The sequence below is a fragment of the Merops nubicus genome, unplaced genomic scaffold (assembly GCF_000691845.1).
Source record: "Merops nubicus isolate BGI_N331 unplaced genomic scaffold, ASM69184v1 scaffold19555, whole genome shotgun sequence".
NCBI classification, from domain to species: Eukaryota; Metazoa; Chordata; class Aves; order Coraciiformes; family Meropidae; genus Merops; species Merops nubicus.
Genome location: NW_008609205.1, coordinates 23,740 through 45,281, shown reverse-complemented (window position 1 = coordinate 45,281; position 21,542 = coordinate 23,740). Strand labels below are relative to the sequence as shown.

The 21,542-nt window shown below is 41.0% G+C and overlaps 1 protein-coding gene across 1 annotated transcript; it reads right to left on the bottom strand.

Annotated features, from left to right (window-relative positions):
• Positions 1–6: 6 nt before the first annotated feature.
• LOC103773175 (ligand of Numb protein X 2-like) lies at positions 7–14,363 on the bottom strand (the record flags this gene model as incomplete). The annotated part of the gene is made up of 4 exons (XM_008940534.1): positions 13,963–14,363; positions 4,931–5,169; positions 3,658–3,857; positions 7–123 (listed from the first exon to the last, which is right to left on the bottom strand). Coding segments are annotated over exons 1-4 (957 nt in total), but the record flags the coding sequence as incomplete, so codon positions are not given.
• Between the last annotated feature and the right edge of the window lie 7,179 nt (positions 14,364–21,542).

Genomic DNA, 21,542 nt, shown 5'->3' with positions numbered 1-21,542 from the left:
GCCGTGCGCGCGGCCGCCGAAGCGCCGCTCCCGCAGCACCGTCAGGTGCAGCACCGAGCAGGGCTGGGACAGCACAGCTCGGGCGTGGTTGTGAGACACGTTGCTGATGTCGAAGCTGTTGACCTGCAAAACAACCGCCACCGCCCAATCAGGAGGATGCTTTCACGTGTTTCGTTCTTGCCCGTTACGGAGACGAAGTCCTTTCCAAACTGACCTCGGCGCTCGCCGCAAAACCAACCTTGAAGCAACCCATGTATCCAACCCTACCAGGATTCCTCTCACACCCCTCCATCCTATACTGCAAACACACCTTGGCTGCTCCATCTACAAACTTCTTTCTAGGTTGGAAAAGACTCTTAAGTTCGTTGAGTCCAACCATTAACCTAACCCTGCCAATTCCACCACTAAACCATGTCCTGAGCACCATGACTACACGTCTTTTGAATGCCTCTGGAATGGTGACTCAGTCACTTCCCTGGGCAGCCTGTTCCAGTGCTTGATAACCCTTTCAGTGAAGAAATCTTTCCCAATATCCAATCCAGAACTCTGACGGTGCAACTAGAGGCCTTTTCCCAAAAAGATGACAACATTTCTCTAGCAGTGAACACCTTCTGTCATCACAGTCCAGGGTGGTTGTTCTCCTGGTCTGCTACAGTTGCCTTCCTTAGATCTTTACATTGTTTGTTCTCCGGGACGAGAACTTTGTACATGCTTTCAGTGTCAAACCTAGTACCACTTAAAACTATAAAATAATGCTATAAAAAGAACACATCCAAATCTCTGAAGATGAAGAAAGCTTACGTCTAACAATATGCAGTACTTCCGTGATGTGAAAAACTAAAAAAAAAAGCTTGAAATGCAGAATAATGAAATTTGTTCATTAAGACAGTAGAAAAAGGTGGTTGTACTGGTCCTCAAGTGTTAGCATGAGCTTAGGAGATTTTCCATCAACTTCAAGCAGGTCAGAGTCTCAGACATAACCTGCATCACTCAAAATTCAGTTGTAAATGAAAATCAAATTAAAGTTTCCCTTCCTATAAACAAGAATAGCATTTATTATGTGGGCCACTGATATCAAGATCAGTAATCCTCAGTCTTTTCTTGTACTATGAAGTTAAACAAAAAATTAACAGTGCAATGAGATTTGGCAGAAAGAGGAGCATCAGAAAAAGTGGGCACAAAAGCTTTAGCTCTGTAAGAAGGGGTTCAAAGTTTAAACTAAGACTTTATCCTTAACACATACTGTTGTGCCCTGATAGAGGAACTTCCACCCCATAATTTCAGCAGATAGAAGCTAAAACCAAATGGACTATATTGCACTGCCTTACCTAAGCCTTTTAATGCTCCCCATTGCAACCTCAGTAAAAAAACACAAACTTGCAGCTTCCTGTCACCAAATAGCAATAATTACCACTAAAAAAAATTAAGAAGAGAAAGGACCCAGAAATCTATGTGTGACAGCCTCCACATTTACATCACATACCTGAGCTGAGGGGCTCCAAGAGGTCAATGCCAAACCTCTTGGCCGTGGTGGTTTCAGCAGGGTGAAGGTGTAGCCATACCCACCAGTACCTACCCCTGCAGAAGGCTGCTGTTCCCACACAGGCTGTAACCTTGGGCAGAGGGAAAGGGGGCATAGCTAGGAGAAATAACACTTAGAGCTGCCACCAGCAAAACTCACTAGTGCTCATCCATCAGAGTCTTTAAATTAAATCTAGTTTTATTTTTAGCTGTTGCTAGCTAAAGTAAATACATAAAATACAGAAGCATTCAAAGGGCACAGAAGAATATATACAATAAAATCAGTTCTTCTTTCTACAAGACAGTTCAAGATTTCATAACAAAACAACCTTAGTATTTCTTGGGGAAAGAGATTCTCATTAGGCCATGTTTTACATGAATTACAGTCATAGTCCAGGACAACAAAGGGACAATTTGTAGAGCACTGAGAACATCAGGCACCTCTCTGTACCATACAGAAAATATACACTTTTATGTGGCTGTTACTAAAAGCTGTCCCCTCGGATCTTAAAAGAGTAATACTCCTTGTTTGACTGGGCAAGAAAATGCTGAGTTTCACCTCACAGTCCTTTCTGGCTTTCTTTTTGTCTTTTAATGCTCGTAAAAGCCTTTGAAGATGTTTTCAGAAATACCTGACTGAAGTGTGCCTGCTGAGCTGCATCTAACTCTGCCCTTAATTACAGCTGGCAGAGACTGAGCCTAGTCATTTTAATACTACAGCTCAGCACCTGCACAGGTAAATTCAAAGCAATAAAGATACTGTACCCTCCAAAAGGTTTGGCTTTTACCTCCTGTACCTCTCCCTTGGCAGGACAGAAAGACTCTGATGGATGCTGCCCTAGCACCTGACAGCCCCAGTGCCAGCACACTGATAGGGAGGAGTCACTGCAGCTTATAAATCCTACTTATAGCCAATTTATTGCCACTTAATGGCTTTGGAAACTGTAACTGACACCTGCTCAAACAGCAAGGATTTCCAAAGCTACACTGGAGCTCAAGCTCCCTGTTCTGACAATCAAGGAGAGCCCTTGAGTATCAAAGTAAATTAGGCAGCATTCAATCAGTATCAGCAACTGCTTGTTTAAAAGGCAACATTTTGGAAACCTCTCAAGTTGTTTTCTTGGCCAGCCACTATGCTAACACTCCAAGAGAGTAAAAAGGTACGTTTCTGAAAAGGGACCTTATTTTCTGAAGTCAAAACTAATTTCATTCCAAGGGTAACTACAGTATTTAAGCTACTTCTATCAACTTGTTTTCAAGAAAGTGAATTGAAAAAAGGTCAATACTAATTCTGGATTCATCTTAGGCTATCAGATCAAAAGCAAACATTGTTACTGAAGTCATTGTGGAATGATGGCAACCTATTTTTAATCATTTCACCTGAAACAAAAAAGCTGGAGGATGGCCTTGTTTATGTAGAACTCAGTGCCATTCTTAAGAGTCCTACAAACAATCCCTCCCCAATACGAAATTAAAACTTCAAAATTAATTGAACATTATGTTTTTACACTGTTTGTGGCTAATTACTTAAAACCATAACAAAAATACACACTCAATCATAGCGAGCTTAAATTTTAATTGTTTACTTTTTTTTAAAAAAATAAATATTTGCTTTAAATCAGGCTAGTAAAGAATATCACTGGCTATTACACATACTGAAAGTTGCAGGTTAACTGCCTAGGCTATGGGAAAGCAACAGTGAAGCCAGATTAAGCAACAGATTAGATGAAGTCAGGTTTACAATCCATAAATTGCTTTTTACATAGGACAGATTATGACATTTTGTTAGTCAGAAGGAACCACGGGTTCAAGAAGCATGCATAAAGTTGAAGTAAACACCAAGTCCCACAACATGTAAAAACAGAAAAATAAACTGATATTCTAAGAACTGATGAGAGATGCTAAAGAGGAAAAATAATTGCAGGGACTGGTCTGACAAACAACATACAGCATCGCAGCCAAAAGTGTTAGAACAGGCTCTGCTCTGAATATTAATCTGCCTTCCAACTGATAATTGCAAAGCTAACATTTACACGACATAGTCTGACAAGGAAAATCTCCCATCTCACTTAACAGGCAGTTCTGCAAGGAGTGAATGGAAAGTAAGCAGAGAGAATACGTAATTAGGTTCCATACTTGAAGTATTTGGTCTCCAGCAAGAAGTCTTCCATCTCTGGCAATGATCCCATCTCGATAAACCTCTTGAATGACAATGTTGATCAAAGGCGTTTCATTGCCACCCACTATGCTAATTCCTAATTCGATATACGGATTGGACCGATGAATTTCAATTGTAGTGATCTCTCCTTCAGGCAAGGTAGGTGGCTGTTGATTTGCTGCCAATTATTTTATAAAAAGAAAGATTATTAACATCCTTTGTACTTCAATCCACTTTCAACAAAGCAAATCGCCAAAGAATAACGCAGACAGGTCACACGACAACGGTTTAACAACAGACTAAGCAAGTGCCACTGGGTTAGTTCCACTACTTGTTGGAACACCTAGCTCATTAGAAACATCTCTCTAACAACTTAGTAGCATCCATGCTTCTTGAAATGGGACATTTTGGAAAAGGGTATTCCGAACCCTTTGGATCCTGTCCTTTATGATCTACTTCATAGACTTCATTTCCAATTTGATCACTTGTGTATTCACAAGTGGTGAAGGTAATAAAAATGTGTTTGGGGGCTTACCCCACGGAGTATGACTTGGTCATACCTCTTTGTTAGCTGGTCTCACAACTGCCCTAGGAGCTGCCATCGAGTTACCGAGTCAAGAAAAAGAGCCCATTTCTGAAGCAAACATGGAGACAACTAAAGAGGAAAAAGGGATGCTAAAAGATGGCAAATAGAGAGAAGGAAGGGGACAGGACCACCTTCCTCCGTGGCAAGGCTCAGTGCTTCCTCTCTAAAATCCCAGATGCTAGAGATGTTACTGCTCATTTGGTGCAAATGGACGCAGGAGTTACTCAGCTGCCTTTTTGTTCGAGCGGGACAGCACTCCGTGTGTGGGAAGGCCGCTGATCCGGGTGAGGGGAAGAAGGGAAAAGAAATCTTATCTTAGAAAACAGCTTTTGTAACTTTTACAGAAAATACACTCCTTCTGACTCGCTGTGAGGCCAGCGCTACCAGTAGATTAACACAAACTACTGCACCATGAGATGACAGACGACGATACAGCAGCATGGCATTTAGCACACACTTGGAGACACTTCTTCCCTTCCTAACTGTGACCTTAGCCCAGTTTTATACTTGCTCGTAGCCAAAACCCACTGATATTTCTCCAGGAATCACAAGAGAAAAGAGCAGAAAATGAAGATGCACATTCATGGTTGGCAAGAGACAAGCTCTGACACCACAAATGTTCCCACATCTGATAAAGAGAGTTGAGAAGAGAAGTGATGACATACTGTCTGCTACCGTGCTCTCCTCAAAAGGCGGATTGTCGATGCCGGGCTCGTCCGTCCAGGCAGGAAGGGCAGGTGAGGTGAAGCTCTGCTCGGCTGGCACTATCCCCTGATCAGCCTCTGAAGATAAACTGCTAGGCTGCTCTGTCCCACCAGGGCCGCTCTCCCCCTCTGCTTCTGCTTGCAGCTTGCTCGTTTTCCTCCTCTCCAGAGCAACCCTTCGATGAGAAGCCCCAGGACACCTGTGAAGACAACGTGTATACCATCCTTCAAGCCTGCAGCAATGTTGGTAGCACAAAATGCCCGAGTACTCCGTGAGTTGAAATCACTCTTCTTCAAAGCTATAGCTTTAAACTAATCATAAAAAAATACAAAACACATTGGATTTTAAGGACAAAGTATGTTTCAGGTAGACAGAACCCTGAAACAACACTGCCAAGTACTTCCTCCTTTAGAAAACTTCTACTATGTAGTTTTTTGGCCATGAACTATATGTGCTGTAACACCTTCTGAATGTGGACTTACTCTGTTACCTACATTCCCGCTTCTGGAAGATAACCTGGATGAAAAGATTAAACAGGACTGGCATAAAATTCCACAGAAGAGAAACCCTATTCAAAGACACATTTGGAGACTCACTGAAGCAGTCTTCTTTCTCCTTAGTAAGCCAAGAGGAGGAAGCATCACATCTTTCTGAGGTCATTCAGGGGAGGAAGGAGATGAAAGTTTTACCCATATTGCAATCTAAGTGTTAAAATACTGAAAAAAAAAAATTTGTCTACAAGCTCATGTGAAAAGTTTAGGAAAAGTGACAGCTCTGCTCATCATCTCCTCTTGAATCAGTAGAATGTTTCATCCTCCTCCTACCTCCCCCTTTTCTTCATGGCTTCACACGAGAGATGCAATTTTTTGCTTTCCCTCATGTAACAATGTTCCATCAGCATCTGGCACTTTTCATTATAAACTCTTTTTTTATGAGGTCCCATTATGCTTAACACAATAATTTTTTTGCTTCTGTTTAAAAACCTACAACAGTTTATTGCAAAGAAGGGATGAAAAGTTGCAAATTTCCTAGAATGCCTTCATTTATCAAATGATCTTACATTTATGTGTAGATAATTGGATGTGGACATCAATCTTACATCTGCCCATGTGACAGCTTTGCCACTGTCTGATATGTCACTTCTTACAGTAATTGATGTCCTTCTTAAAGTTCCTGCTTCTGGAGCTGCTGACCACCTAAAGGTGCTCATTCTGTAGCAGTGTCACAAAAAAAGGAACCGTGCTCTTGAAAGGACTCTCTGCTTAGGTACTTGACAGATTGTTGTAACAAAAGAAGAAATGATTTTTTTTGCAACAGGAGAAGAAACGTGTTAACAGCGTAAAAGACAGCAGAAGTCTAATGATGTCCTAACTTGTTAAACCAGAATGTTTTGAGAATCACAATTCTGTTCTGACATTCTTTGAAGGGGATTTGACAATTATATGATTAGATTGTTCTGGTATGAGGGATTTTGAAGAAATGTTAACAAAGTTATTCAGCTCTGAAGATTGTTGATAAAGACACCTCTGTAGATTTTGTGATCCTCCACCAGTATTAAACATACATAAGGGGATTTTTATCTCTCTCTCAAAAATGGTTGATATAAGTCATGATATACCCATTTAGAAGAACAGCATAAGGTAACCCAAATGTGCTGTGAAATATGCATAAATACATAAACTAGAGACAATTCACATTTCAAAATGATGCATATAAAAAATAATTTCTTGGGGCCTTCCCCAAGGCAATTTTTGGTCACCTTCCTCTTCAAAGTTAAGAAAATGTAAGCACAGAAGATGAAAATGACTTGAAAGGTTTTGCTTTGTGAAAAAGTTCCTCTGATTTTCATGATGAACACAACCCTACTAATTTGTTTTGTCCAGGTAATATTTACTACATAAAATCCTTGGCATAGTGGGGCTAATCAGCTAAGCAATCTCGCCAGTATCAATTTATTCTGGTGGCCAGAGACACACAGTTAGAGGAGAAACTCAGCAGAATTTTTGTCATTAACGATTTCACAATGCGGACCTCAAACCAAGAAGCCCAAAAGGCCAAGCAAAGGAGAGATGCAATCCCTTCTCTCAAAATTTCAGTTTAACTTGATGGGCCAACTTCACAGTTCCCCAAATCTTAGCATTGGCAACAGGAGAAAAAGAAGACCAATCTCCAGCATCACTCACTCCTGCAGCAAAACAGCGAGGGGTAAATGCTCCTGCAGAGGAAACCTCTCATCTACTGGGAGTTCTGACAGATGTGCTCTCCCACACCGACCCACAAGAGTGTAGGACAAAGTCACCCCAAGCTGCATGTCCTTTCTGCCCCTGCACTGCTCTGCTGTAAGAGTGGGGACTTTTCAGTGAGGAGGTGAATGAATAGCTCAAAACTGACAGTCAGAGGACCATGACTCAGTCCCACTGAGCTGGGACGGCCTTACTGGATTACATCTGTGAGCCAGATACTTCCCTAGCTGTCTTCTACCAAGACAGGATGCTGTTGATTCTTACTCACACAGCTCACAAGGCCTGTGGATCCCAAAGGACCTGGCGAACATGGCAAAGCACATCTTGGAATTATTTTTTTTTTAACTGCATCAAACCAAGATACAACAAAAATCATCCCTGGAAGTGTCCTCTTTCTGTCAAAACCTTCCAAGGACAGCTAGGTCCTCCTCAACCCTCTTTCACAGAGCATATTCCCCCATTGTTACCTGGCAGCTGATGAAAGTTGTCATGCAAAATATAAATAGATTTAAGGTTTATTTTTTGCCAATGATATTTAATTATCATTTCAAAGGCTAATATCAAGAAATGTAAACAGCCTCCTGAGCACACCTACTCAGCTCAGCAGTATCCCTTTTATGCAGCATTCTACAAGGTAAAAAAGGAAAAAAACCCCAAACCACAACATATTCTTCCCCATATTAACCAGTAATTTTTACAGACTACGACTTTCAGCCTGGCTTAGTGCAGCTGCACTGCCAGGAAAATAGTTGTCTGTCGGAGACATTAATTAATGGGATGCCAGTTCCTAGGTCTTTAAACATGATATGCCACCTTCCAAGCAGCAAAGCCCAGTATTGGTATTCAATCACATTTATAGGGAGATTTTTCATTTCCACTTGCAACATAAGACTTTTATTGGCAGTAGGAATGTATTATTCACAAACAGCAAAACCATACAACAGTTGTAACAGTTAACAAGTGCCAATAAATCTCTAAAGGAGCACACCTTCACTAAAACTGTTTTTGCCAAATATCAGGGATGAAGAGCATTTTGGATTAAAATTTGTAACAAGTTATGTACCCAGATGGACATCCTGGGATCAAAATGAGCATTGAAGATTGTTTTTATGGGTACAAGAATCCGTTCTCATACAACAAATTGCATAAATAAGGCCTGAAATGAGACTGAAATGTGTCTTACAGGAAAGGCATTTCCTATCTACATGCAACACCAGAACATCTTGGCTAGGAGTAAGAAGGCAGGAATGTTTTTTAGAATTTCCAGAAATTATTTCATTTACTGCATGAATCAAAATGCTCAAAACTAAAGATACTGAAAAAAACAGATAAAGCAACTGAGTGATATTATTTATCAGGAAACTCAAAAGGCAGTTGCTCTTGGGATATAAAATGAGCTTCTGCTTATAGTCATTGGTTCCCTCATCTCCTCTCCTCCCTTCAGCACCAGCATTTGCCCCATGCTGGATGATGACAGAGTGTAGCTTTTACCTAGAATCTATCAGAGAACAAAAGTTCTCTTTGTTGTTGTTTTGGGTTTGCTTGGTTTTGTTTTTGTTTGTTTGTTTGTTTGTGGTTTTTTTTTTTTTCTGTTTCTTTTTTTTTTTTTTACAGCCAAATCTGCTGGATTTCTCTTTTAAAAACGGACTTCTTGGCACACCAGCAGCAATCCACCCCTGCAGATAAAAAGACCTTTCATACAAAATTAAGATGTAGTTAACAGTGTATTCCATGGAATAACAGTAAGGGCTCGAAAAACATGTTTGCTCACTGACTACTGAAAAGAAAGATTTCATTGTAACTTATGCCATCAGCTTCTGCCCAGGGTAGAAGTTCAATAAAAGCAAACACATCAAATAGCCTCAAATCAGTTGCACTAAATAATTTTCCAAGCAGGAGCTGAATTTAAGCAAAGACTGCAAAGAAGTAACCCAAATGCCTTTGCTATTATTCATAAAACTGCTAGCAAAGTGACCTTAAGCAGTGATTCTGGCAAGATTTACAGCTGCAATTCAGAGTAAAACATGGTGCTGATTTGCAAAGTGAAATGTTTACGTCTTGGTTTTAATTTTGCCAGGAAAAGAAAAAAATGCCAGGAAAAAGAAAAAAAAATAAAATAAAAGGAGACACTAGGAGTTACCTAGGCTTGAGAATCAGAGAAGACTCAGGAAAAAGGAGTCTTTTGTTGCACCTTTCTCTGACACTGAATGATTTGAGTAGCCTACAGGGAGCCAGGTGGCTTCAGAGCAGAGAACAACCCAGAAAGATCCTTCACCTTTCCAGCAACTGAGTCCATAGGGCACGGAGAAACTCTTGTGGCCTATTCACTTAGGTGTAAGAAAAGAGGCTTAAATCCTACAGATCCTCTTCACTTCTCCTGGTGCTACCAAGAACAGGGTAGGGACAGTGCTTGCACGTGACACAGGACTGGGTGGGAAGAACAGGACTCAGCAGCACTATCATGAACACCAAAATAACTGGGATTGTTAAGATTTTGAAGGGTAAAATTCTGTATCTATAGAACTAATTCTGAACTTGTTATTCTAAATCCATATATTAAATGTGTTGATTGACAGTGAATATCTCAATAATTTCTTCAATTTCAGAAAATATGATCCTATATAAAGCTCAAACTTGACTTGACATAAAATTGGCTTGAATGTTGGCCTCAACACTGCAGCATTTGGAAAAATGTCACCATCCAAAATGATAACTTAAACTATCATAGGAAGATACAGGAGGGGAAAAATGAAGCCAAACTCAAAAGCAACAGAGAAACACAATACCTAACCTTCTCGTTAAAAAGCTGTATGAATTTCAGAGCATGCTTTTGTACAATGGATTTTCTCCAGGTCTGAACAAGCCATAAAAATCAACTAAATTAAAATCATATACAGAAAAGCTCAATAACTTTTTTTGGTCAGATTTCCTTCGGATTAATTTACCTTTGATATTTAGAAGTGGAATTGGCACCTACTTTATTAACATTTAACAAATTTTCTCTACCTACCAAATGACTGCGACAAACAGCACAACTCAGCATTACTCAGATATTTTTTTTTCCCCTCTGAATTAGAGTATGTGCATTGTGTTTAACTTTGAAAACTACAGTTCCCAAGTGAATATGATGAAACTGAAAGGCTGATAAATCAAGGATATTTTCTTTATGCAATGCAGTATCACAGAGTGCAATTAGTGACCATGAAGTAATCAAGTTTGTGTCTCATGCCTCTCATCTCTTTGCTGGAGCAGCTTGCCCTCTGAGGTGCCTGGTGGAGACGATGACATGTTCTTCCAGCTTTAATGCTCAAATGGAGCCAATTAAAACAACCCTGGAAAACCTGAGTGTGAATATTTTTAAGACAGTGAAAACTAACCAACCATACTGCATTTCTTAGAAATACAAACTAGCTCATGTAAGGGCTTGTTGAGACTGGTTTATACTAATATGTGCTGAAATTATAATAATACTGAATTTTACATTTCTTTCCTACATTTAATGATCAGTAGTAGAATTTTACTGGATTCACTAACCTATATAAAACCAAATTCAAACTATACAGTTGCTGCCATTGTTTATGTCAGCAATGATAATTTACAGGTGTTCAGATGCTTGCAAATAAACTTAATTGAAAACTGTACATATCCCCCAAATGCATATCAGCATCCCGAGACAACAGAAGGAATAGAAAATGAGCAACCTTCTGCAGCTGAAAGCTTTTTTCCAGCCGACAAACAGGAAAAGCTAGTGACTCAGCTCACTTGGATTTCATAATAACCTTGTGCATTAAGTGAATGAATATTTCATATGTACCTAAAGGGAGCATACATAGTGTTCCGTGTACAAACAAATTACATGGCTCTTTTGTAAACAGCCCCAATATCATTCAAAGAGATGCCAACCAAGGAAAATGGAGGTAAGGGATATGACAGTGGGAAAACAGAAGGTGAACCAAATATGTGTCAGGAGTACTGCTAGCATTTTGCCTTTTATTAAAATCAAATCAGTTTATTATTAGGATTATAAAGGAAACAAGCAGTTAGGGTTCTTCACCACCCCCAAGTCACTATACAGACCAGATATTACTTGCCTGGAGAAAACCATCAAGAGCTTTTGCCAACATGGAAACTGTGTGGAGATATAAAAAAAAAGAAAAAAAAAACCTAGAGAAAAGGCTCCTCGAGTCCTTATACCTCCCTGCCATGGACACTGTGCACATGTACGCTCATGCTGTGGATACAACAGCCAGCCAAACCCAGGCTGCTCCAGGCTCACCACCGTCCATCAGCCTGCTGCATGTCCTGCATGCCCAAGGTCCTCCCAAGCTCTGGACCCCCAGAAGCCTTCAGGATGTGGGGAAGAAGGAAGAGGGAACGCTGGACATATTCATGTCAACAAGCTGTTTCCAAGGCAGGCGGTGGCTGCCCCCGTCCCCTTCTGTGTGGGGCGTGTGCCTGCACACACCCCCACACCACACCTGACTGCCAAACAATCGCCTCTGCTGTGTCACTCTTCACTGAAGTTGGTTTCATTTCCAAGAGTCTCCAAATGGACAAAGATCAAGACTTGGAAGGCAGTTCACGGGGTAGATCCAGGCACATCTCAAATTAACCTTTCCATCTGGGTGGCCACCAGTGTCACTGGATCAGACTGAGAGCAGGCAGAGGAGGCACACATCTAACACCACCCTTCTTTTGGGGAGGGCAACAGGAAAGGACATCTCTCCCCCTCCCACTGTCCCTCCTTCTGGGCCCAGGGCTTTCAATACCAATGTGGAGGGGTCTTTGCCCAAAGAGCTAGCATGGATAAGACTACCAAACCATGAAACAACATCATGAAATAGGCATCTGATGAAGTTCATGCAACCTGGTTTAAAAAATAAAGAATTTTTTTTTTTAAAAAAAAGTATCAAATGGAAAGAAAGCAAAGCAGGTAAGAACAAAGCCCATGATGAAGTCATGGAAATGCACAGATCTCATCTCAGCCAATGACCAAGGAGACCAGAATAGTTAGGACTTGTACCATCCATTTTTGTGAAGAGTCACCAAACACAATGCTTGTTTTTATGAAGGCTGCTGACAAAGCCACTCACACACTGACTTCTATTTCTCTAGTGTCTTTTGTCTGCATATAATAGTTATGCACAATGCTAATTCTTCTGGGTTTTATGCTTTTCTGCAGGAAGAGTTACATACTTTTCTGAAATCTCTCTCTGAAAAATGAACATAGGTTTTCAAAGCATTGAGTTGTACACAGGGCATATTTTCTGGTAGCAAATGAAGTTCACCTGAACTGGATCTTTTGAAGTCAGATGCGTTTTCTTTGAATAAATAATTTCCTTCTCTATGTAGTTTTTCACTGTACTCCTCTTACAATTTCATAAATCTCTGAACAGTTAGTTAGCATAGATATGCACAATATTTTTCTATCTCTGACTCATTAATTCCACCTTGCTTTAGCTTTAACATAAATGGTGCATCCCAGTTTTTGTTCATGAATCATATAATGAAATAGGTAATGATTAAAACCCCTCTGTTTATTTACTGAAAATATTCTTCAACCTATAGGGGAAACAAAAGAAATCAAACATACCCCTTAAAACAAGTGTAATATTTTTCCATTAGAAAAAATGGCATTGCCTTATGGAGAAGAATAAAATATCTTCATGCAGCAGGGTACCACACACATGGGATGGAGGCAGTTCCTTTGCCAGAAGAACAAAGTGCACTAGTCTGTACTCTATGAAGTATCATTCTCTCTGCATTTGATGATTGAATCATAGCATACTAGGTTGGAAGGGACAAGGATCATCTGGTCCAACCTTATAATAATCTCATTTCCTTCTTCCTATCATGGCCTCTTTTTAATATTTAAACATTAGGGCAGGAAGGCATAAAGCAGAAGAACTATACAACCATTAACGGTTCAAAATAAGGTCCTAAACATTTAGGTGCAGGTAATACTGGAATGTATCTCTCTCATACAACAATCACTCATGAAAGCTGCACCAAAACTTCTCACTGGTGTGAAGTCGTGTCTGTCTATCAAATAAACAGAGTGCTGAAGGTGTTCTATAGGCAAACAAAAAATGTAAAAAACTACGTCCTGCTCTCATGACATAGCATCAGCCTGTTCAGTATACATGTGTTTTTAAAACAGAGAAAAATAGGTCTCGTAGGAGTCTTAAGAGATACCTTGTACATCTGCCTACCTCAAAGGGCAATCGGTTCTGCCCATTTAACATGTTCATGAATGCTTCTGAAAGCTGGGAATGCACAAGCACCACCCAGGCAATCTATGCCAGTGCTGGACCACTAACAAACTTTTTTCCTAAAATCTGAACTAAGTCTCCTTTCTTCCTATTGCGCCATTTCCTTCCTCTCTGCAGACAGAGTTTGCACATTGCTCATTTTTCCCTTCTCTCAGCCTTTTTTCCCCCTACATAAACAATCCCTATTTTCTTTAACTGTTTCTGCTAAATGACGTTTTTGAAACCTCTAATGAAACATGTCATTCTCCCCACAACTCTCTCCAAGTGTTCTTCACTATTTCTGGTATGATGCCCAAAACAGGATCCAGTGCTCTAGTTGTGCACAGTTACAGGCTGACCATTTCCTACAGTCTTCTACTGTGAATTTAAAACCCACCACCAGCCCTCTCCCAACTGCTGCCCCCAACGCCTATTGCTACCCAAACTGGCCTACCAAGCGTGTAAAGGACACGCAGTGCAAGCATCTGCACCACTCACCTGTTTTTGAGATGTGCCGCCAAGTCACATCGCTGCATGACTTCCTGACACACAGAAGAGAATGGGCACAAAACAAAGAGCTTGTCTAACAGTTTATGAACAAGAATGCTGGATTTTTTGCAGAGTTTAAAATGGAGTCTTTTTCGATCCAGCGGACAGAAATCCTTCTCCTGAAGAAAGTTCCTTAGGCACTTGTAGCAGAAGGTGTGTCCACAGGGAGTGTCCAATGGCTGCAACAAGGGCTGAAGGCAAATGTGGCAGACCAAGTCATCATCCACTTCATTCTGGTAGTTGTAGAGGTGGTTCTCCCTTGTCCAGTGTTGCTGGCCACACTCAAAGCACAGGGGGTTCAAGGAGGCAGTCTGCTCCACTGAAGCCATGTCGTCACCTGTGGTCCCCATTGTACAGCTATGAAGGCTGATGATTCATCCTCTTCCTCCTCACAGCATGGGATTGCTCACGTAAAGCTCAGAGGGAAGCAACTTCTTCCAGGGTGACTTTAGCTCTTCAGTCAAGCGCCATTTTCTGCAACAAATAAAGAAATAAAAATTATCCATTTTGCGTGAATTGTGAAAGAGCTTGTCAGAACTTCTGACTTCTGAGTTTAGCAAAACACAACAGCTAGATACATTGAGACAATACTCCTATTTTCTATAAATTTGTCATAGAAGAGAGCAACAAAACAACCTGTAAGTGCAATTCCCTTTTGTTGTGGTGTGGCTACCTGCTCACTCTGCCCCTTGCCCTGGTGGGGTGGGAAGGAGAATCAGAAGAAAAATGTAAAACCCTGTGGGCTGAGATAAGGGGAGTTTAACAGAACAACACGAAGAGAGAAGAAACAAAAGTAATAACAGTAACACTAAGGAAATAATATATAAGCAAGCAAGGTACAACACAATGTCCTGGCATTGAATATCCCCTTGCTGGTCCTGCTGGGCTATCCTGGCTGTGTCCCCTCCCAGCTTCTTCTGAAAATTAACCCTAGCCCAGCTGAGCCCAGGACACTGTTGCAACATAACCTTTTATGGTTTTGTAACAGCTGCTGCACTGCACAGTTTTCACCTGCAAGATGTCCAGTTTGTGACAGCAAGGACATCGCATTATGCAATGTCACACTAGAGGTGCGCAATCAGCGACGAGCACAAAAACACTCTGTTGTCAAACAATGGTTACATGATCAAGGAATTAAAAGTGTTCTTTAATATGGGATTATGAATTTAATCCGGTCCTACTCTCTTTTTTGGATTTTGACTGTTAATGTAGAATATTACACATTAAATGTCTAATTGCATTGCATTAAAAATAACAGCAACAAACCGCTTACCCCGTTCTTTCCATTAATAATATTGCATATATGTCATCACTTACCTTCAGGTTTTCTCTGTGGGTTGCTACATAGTAAGAGGGGCTGATTCTATCCCATATGCCACATTTGATATAGTACAGAGGCCAGTAATAAAAATATGGAACAAACAAATCATATGAAGCTACTGGTTCCAAACAACTAACCTGTTTTGCTTTTTATCTAAAAAAATTACAGCCTACTCCATGTGACGATAATCATGTCAGTCAAAAGACTCTAAGTCTGTTACTGTGGGATTTATTTTTTAAACTTTATAAGTTAGTAAATTTTGCCTCTCTTAAAATAGCTGCCTGGTCAGGAAACTGCAGCCATCAGTCTGCAATTTCAAACACTGAATCTTTACCCCTCCCAGATTTATTTACCCTTTTCTCCCTTACAAAAATCACACTGCTTGACACTCATAATGGGATGATTTAGAAAATAAACTTTCTCACATTCTTAAGAAATATCCTCATTTATTAGTTTTGGTAAATGTTCTTACTGGTGGTGGCGGGGAGAATAAAATTTGAGCAATGTTTACTTTATGCATAAATTCTTTATTGCAATTCAGCAAGCAACACTAATGACAGACACTTACTGTACTCCAGAAGAGTGGTAGCAAGCATATGGAGAAATGAAAACTGCTAGTCTAGGTACCAGCCCATCATCTTTATTTTTAGCTGCTGAAATGTAGTCATAAATATATTCTGAAATTCATGTGGAACACATGCATTTCACCATGTCTTACTTGTTGAGAATCCCCGTTTTGGTTTTTGCCCCTTAACCTCACACAGCCAAGCACAAGACTTAGAGCACATTTTACAAGGATTATTATATCCTTTGACGCAAAAAGGATTAAATAGTAATTTGTAATCCAGGCTTCTATTCTGCTGTGGAAATTGATGCTCATCATGGCCCTGCCTCATAGTAGATAATGTGCACCTTCTGGAAAGGATTTCACAAGGGAAGAGCATAGCAGCTCTTTGTTAGCGGAGACTAAGAATGCAAAATGAGACCCCAAAAGAGATTATGCAAAAACCAGTCTTAAACATATTATGTAAGAGCTCAAAGATTGGAGAGCGGATAAGGAGAGCAGCGCACGGGGCCCTCGTGCTCAAACCACCGCTCTCGCTCTGCATTCATGCCACTGGATTAATGCAGAAGGGATGAGACCTGTTTAATGGTTGTTCTTTATGTAATGCAAAATAAACAAGATAAATGTTCTAGAAAAACATTGCATTGATTTTCTACTTTACTAAATTACTTTGCCACTTAGGGAAGCAGGAGAGGAACATGTGGCGCATGTCGTATTGTACTTATGAGTACCTGCAATACCAACAGGCAGGGCAGAGGAAAGGGACATGCAGAATGGGTAGAGAAAGCCATTTTAAGAGTGTATTGCCCAAATACCAGACCCACTCCTACTATTGACTATAGCCAGGACTCTTCTTCCTTTTCCAAGTAAGCGAGGAGCAAGTTCTACATCAGCAAGGCTGTGGAAAAACCTAGGGATCATCCTGTGCACTGCAGTTATGGAGCTCTGGTTAAGGACCCCTGGCAGTGAGCATCCTGAAGTCACCTTCTTGAAGGCTTCTAGGATTTCTGTCTTTTCAAGTCTATGTGACTCACATGGCAGTCTGCTACAGAGCACCAGGCAACGTTATATAGTAAACAGATCCATGAGATACTTTGACCATATACTTATTGTGGTCAAACATCTGCACTCCTCTTTTAGAAGGCTGCAATTAAGTACTTTTGCCTGTTAAAAACTTTCAAAAATAGCTTGCTATAGATTTTGAAGAAAAATTCTTTAATAAGATAATAAAATAAGAAAAGTTATTGAGCAATCAGGCTTTCACTGCCATGCTTTAATTTCCCATGACAAGCCTTCTTTCCTAGGAAAGGTATACCCAGAGACAAGCCCTAGTTACTGAATCCCCAAGAGTTTGTCCTCAGTGAAAGACAGGCAGTCACCCTCTCTTGCTCAGCCCCGAAGGAGAGGAGCAGGCAGAGCTGTGCCTACAACTGCCCCACGCCGTCACGCTGCGGGTGCAGGGGCAGCGCCCTCGGCCGCGCTTGCTGCGGGGGTGCCCCTTCAGAACAGGGCCAGGCTGCTGCTGCTGGTGGCTGACACTGCCTCTAGCCACTTCTCAGCACCAACAGCACCCTGTTAGCTTAAAACATCAATAAATACCATAGAAACTAACCCCACCACCTTTTCTGCACCTGACGTGACCACACTTCCACCACCTCTCTGCTAGCAGAGCTGCAGGGGAACAGTGGATTGCAACATGAAGATTAAGAGCAAGACAGACAAAATCAAACCCATTACCACCGCCCCCAAAAAAAAAAACAAAACCCACAAATGAAAATAAAACCACTCAGATTTCTTCACTTTCACACTGCTGTCTGCTTCCTTCACTGCTGTGCTGCATTTGGGGCAAGCCTGTTCCATGACTGAGGAACCTGTCACCAGAATTTGTATTGATTATACACTACAGCTGCCCAATTATGAATTCCAATACTTCTTACGGGCTATTCCCAATGCAAAATATCAATTCATTTACAGAGTCCACAAGTCTATTTGTGTACTTTATATCTAAGGTTCACTGATCCAAAGCACGAGATGCCTAAAATCCACAATACCTGAGCACTGCCATTTATAACACCCTACTTCAACCCCCTTTATTCATCCCTTATATTATTTGCTGTGTCTTTTATCACTGCAGATCACCAGTTTCACAGGATGATATCAGCCCAGGAAAGCTGGAAACTGGAAAAAACAGTCAGCATTATAAAAAATATAAAGAAGGTGAAGGAGCCAGTCAGGCCTGTTATTCAAGGCATGTAATTACCTAGGAAATAATTCTCCCAGGACTTCATTATAACAGGCAAACAACGCAGGTGGTGCCCTGCTTCCAGTTTTAAATCACAATCCACTTGAGAACTGGGCAAGACTGGACACTCAACTGCAAATTTTTATTTTTTTAGACTGAAAAAGACAGTCTTATCCTTAGGCCTCCTCTACTTCTGATTTATGGATTCAACTAACATTCTTTGGAGAAGCTTGACACATTTTTACAAAAGCATAAGATGTCAGGCCTCATACCTTCATCAGATTTCAGGATGTTTATTCCTTCTGTCTGAATGGGCACTATAAAAAAAAAAAAAAATCAAACCAAACAAAAAACAAAGACAGGCAAAACAGTAAATTAGCCCCTTTAATATGAGGCTAATTTTTTTACCTAAGTCACAAATATTTAACACTAGTTTCAGTTTGAAGTTAATAAAAATATGTAGTTTGCAAAGAATGCTCTTGGAGATTTAAGTAATCTGTCTCTAAATTCTCTTATTAAAATCCTGGAGATTTAGAGCCCATTAACTGTTAAAAATTTTACAAAAATATCTAACTATGCCCCAGATGCAAACAGCTAAGGAAAGTACGTGTCTTACTAGCTACTCTAAAAGTTATCTTAAATATAACACAATTGCCTATTTGGTCTGCTACCCTATGCAAGTTCCTCAACCAAAAGGAAAGGACAGCAGAACACTCTCTGATGAATGACACCCCTGCTCCTTTGCAGGACTCTAGTGTCCTTTTATCCCAAACCAGCTGGGATGCAGATCTCTCAGTTCCGTGGCTAAACAACATCCTGCAACAGAATGGACAACTTTTCACTGAAATGTATCTAACAACTGAATCAATGTTTAATTTCTGCTGTGTAACTTAAAGCAGCTGCAGGTGAGATAATGTCCAGTGGCCAGGGTACCTGAGCACAGAAGCTAGCTAGGAATGATCTCTTCCTCTGCCCTGTTCAAACACCAGGGTTTTGAACAAGATGTCTTGGCAGCCAGCAGTGGATCAACACAAGCTCCCGGAGAGGGAGACGAGATAATGGCTACATCCATTGCTTAAAACCACATCAGAAACAATTAAACATCATTTCCTAGTTCCCAGTCCAGTATCCTTCACAGGAATTACAGTATCGTGCTGGTGATTCATAACTGTTTTCAAAGCAGACTCTAGCTCGAGTGGAAGAATAAAGGATAGCAAAAACTGTAATAAAAAACATGATGAGACTAAATAACTGGTGCACAGCGCTAGATGGGAAAACTGTTAATTCCACATCTTCCAGTAACTGTGACCTAGCTCATTAGATACAACCTCTCCTTTAATATTAAAGCCATACAGCAAACAAGTGAAGCAGAACAGGGAACTTATATTGACTTTACAATACGCGTGTTAATTATACCAGTGTCTGAAGACTGCACTGTCTTCAATAACCAAACCCCAAGTCAATTCTAGCCCAAGTTTAAGAGACAGTAATTCTGTTAGACTCTTCCTCTTTTGACAATGCAAACAACTGAAAAGTGTTGTCAAAAAATGGCATCTGGCAGCTCGAAGCCAAGAAAAAACCTATGAGAGACGGGCAGGGCACAGAAACTAGTACAGGACAGATTTCTGCTAATGCTGCAGCCACACTGTCACCACATGCCAATTATCCAATACAACTATTTTTTTGTACCAGTGAGCAACCCTTTCCATGTTTTTTTAAGTTGTTCAGCAGAATGACTGGAAGATTTATATTCAAACTAAATAAAATTGTGCCTGAATGGTGACTTTGTTCTACTGAACCACAACTAGGCAAGGTCGGGCTTGCAGTAAAACCACCTCTCCAATGACTGTTTCTTTGCCTCTGTGCTTGTATTTTTGCTCCATCAAAGCCAAGGCAATGGCTCACAGGTGCTGGTTCTCCTTCCCCACCTCAGAGGCGCAGGTTTTCACAGGCAGTATCCTAAAAAAGATGTGCCCGCATGGTCCCCTAGCTGGGTATTTCTAGTGTACAGCGTCTTTTCCAGGCTGCAAAATGAAACCCTGCTTAAATCTGGCAAATAAGGAGTGTTTGGGAAATTTAACAGGGCCATAAGTTGTGTTTGGTTATTTGTGGAGTGCTGCGTTTCCGTGGCAACAGGGGGTCTACAGGCTTTAATTACCACGGTGACGTTAAGGGCCCTCGCAGCACAGCAGTGTGTGTGAGATGGGGTGGGGGGGACTGGCAGGAGGAATGCCTGTGCTCCCCCCTCTGCCCCATGGATGCCTGCCGAGGCATCTCAAAACTAGCATCTCAAACCCAGGGATGATGTTGCCTCAACACCAGGGGATGATAGGAGGAAAGAGAAGGACATAGTGCCCAGAGATGAAACAACTGGCCAGAAGGTTTTGCTCAAACACATGAAGATTATCCTGCAGCCATTTTCTATGGCACAAATGGAATGGCTTCTATTTTGGGACCAGAAGATTAAAATAGTTTTACTTTAGTCAAATTGGTCTTGAATGAGACAGGGAAGATGAGGATTGTGATCCTACAGCAGTGTCTGCAAGAAAATATCCATTCTTTATAGCAAATAGAGAGCCACACCAAATAAATCATCTCAGAATAAAAGAAAAGGAGACAAAACTATGAACCTTTAATGAAGATCTATCTAAGCATCTACAGGTTAAACTCCTGCTGTACAAGAGGAGCACTGAAAAAAGGAAGAAGACACACGTGCCAAGCTGGACAAGAGCCACCCAGGTTCAGATGGCTGGGCCACCTTCCTGGTCTGCAGGAAGCCTGAACACCCTGGAGGAGAAAGGGCTTGAGCTTGCACCCTCTCCTCTGCGGGCACAGCAGCCTCTGCTGCCAACCTTACTCCAAGTCTTGCTTACAAGTATTTGCCAGCCTGTTTCACACAAGAGGTGGTGGACACCTTTGCAGTTTGAAGATCCTTTTTCTTGTGGCTACATTCAATTTTTCTCCTATGTAGAAAGAGAAGGTTCTGTCCCTAGGGGCTAAACCTGCCTGGTGTCAGAAGCCACCCCACCACAGAAACCACAGAATGCAGGACAAGTGCCTCAGGGCTCAAGATGCTCCCAGGTTGCCCAACAACCACATGGATTTACAACTTTTAGGCCTGACTGCACAAAACCTCCTTCAAGCTCCTAAATATCGTCTGGGATTTTGCAGCAATGAAAAAAAATAAATAAAAAGAAGCAAAATTAAATTAGAGTGAAAATAAACCACACTTACCTGCCAGTAGAGCCAAAGACAAATTTCCTTCCTAGTGCAAAGAATGTAACAAAAGCAGTATCTGATTATCAGCCTTGTAACACGTGGATTTTTACACCGAGTGGAAGCTAAAGTAGTACCCCAACAGTCAAAAATCCACAGCAAGGAGACAATTAGTGCGCCTTTCT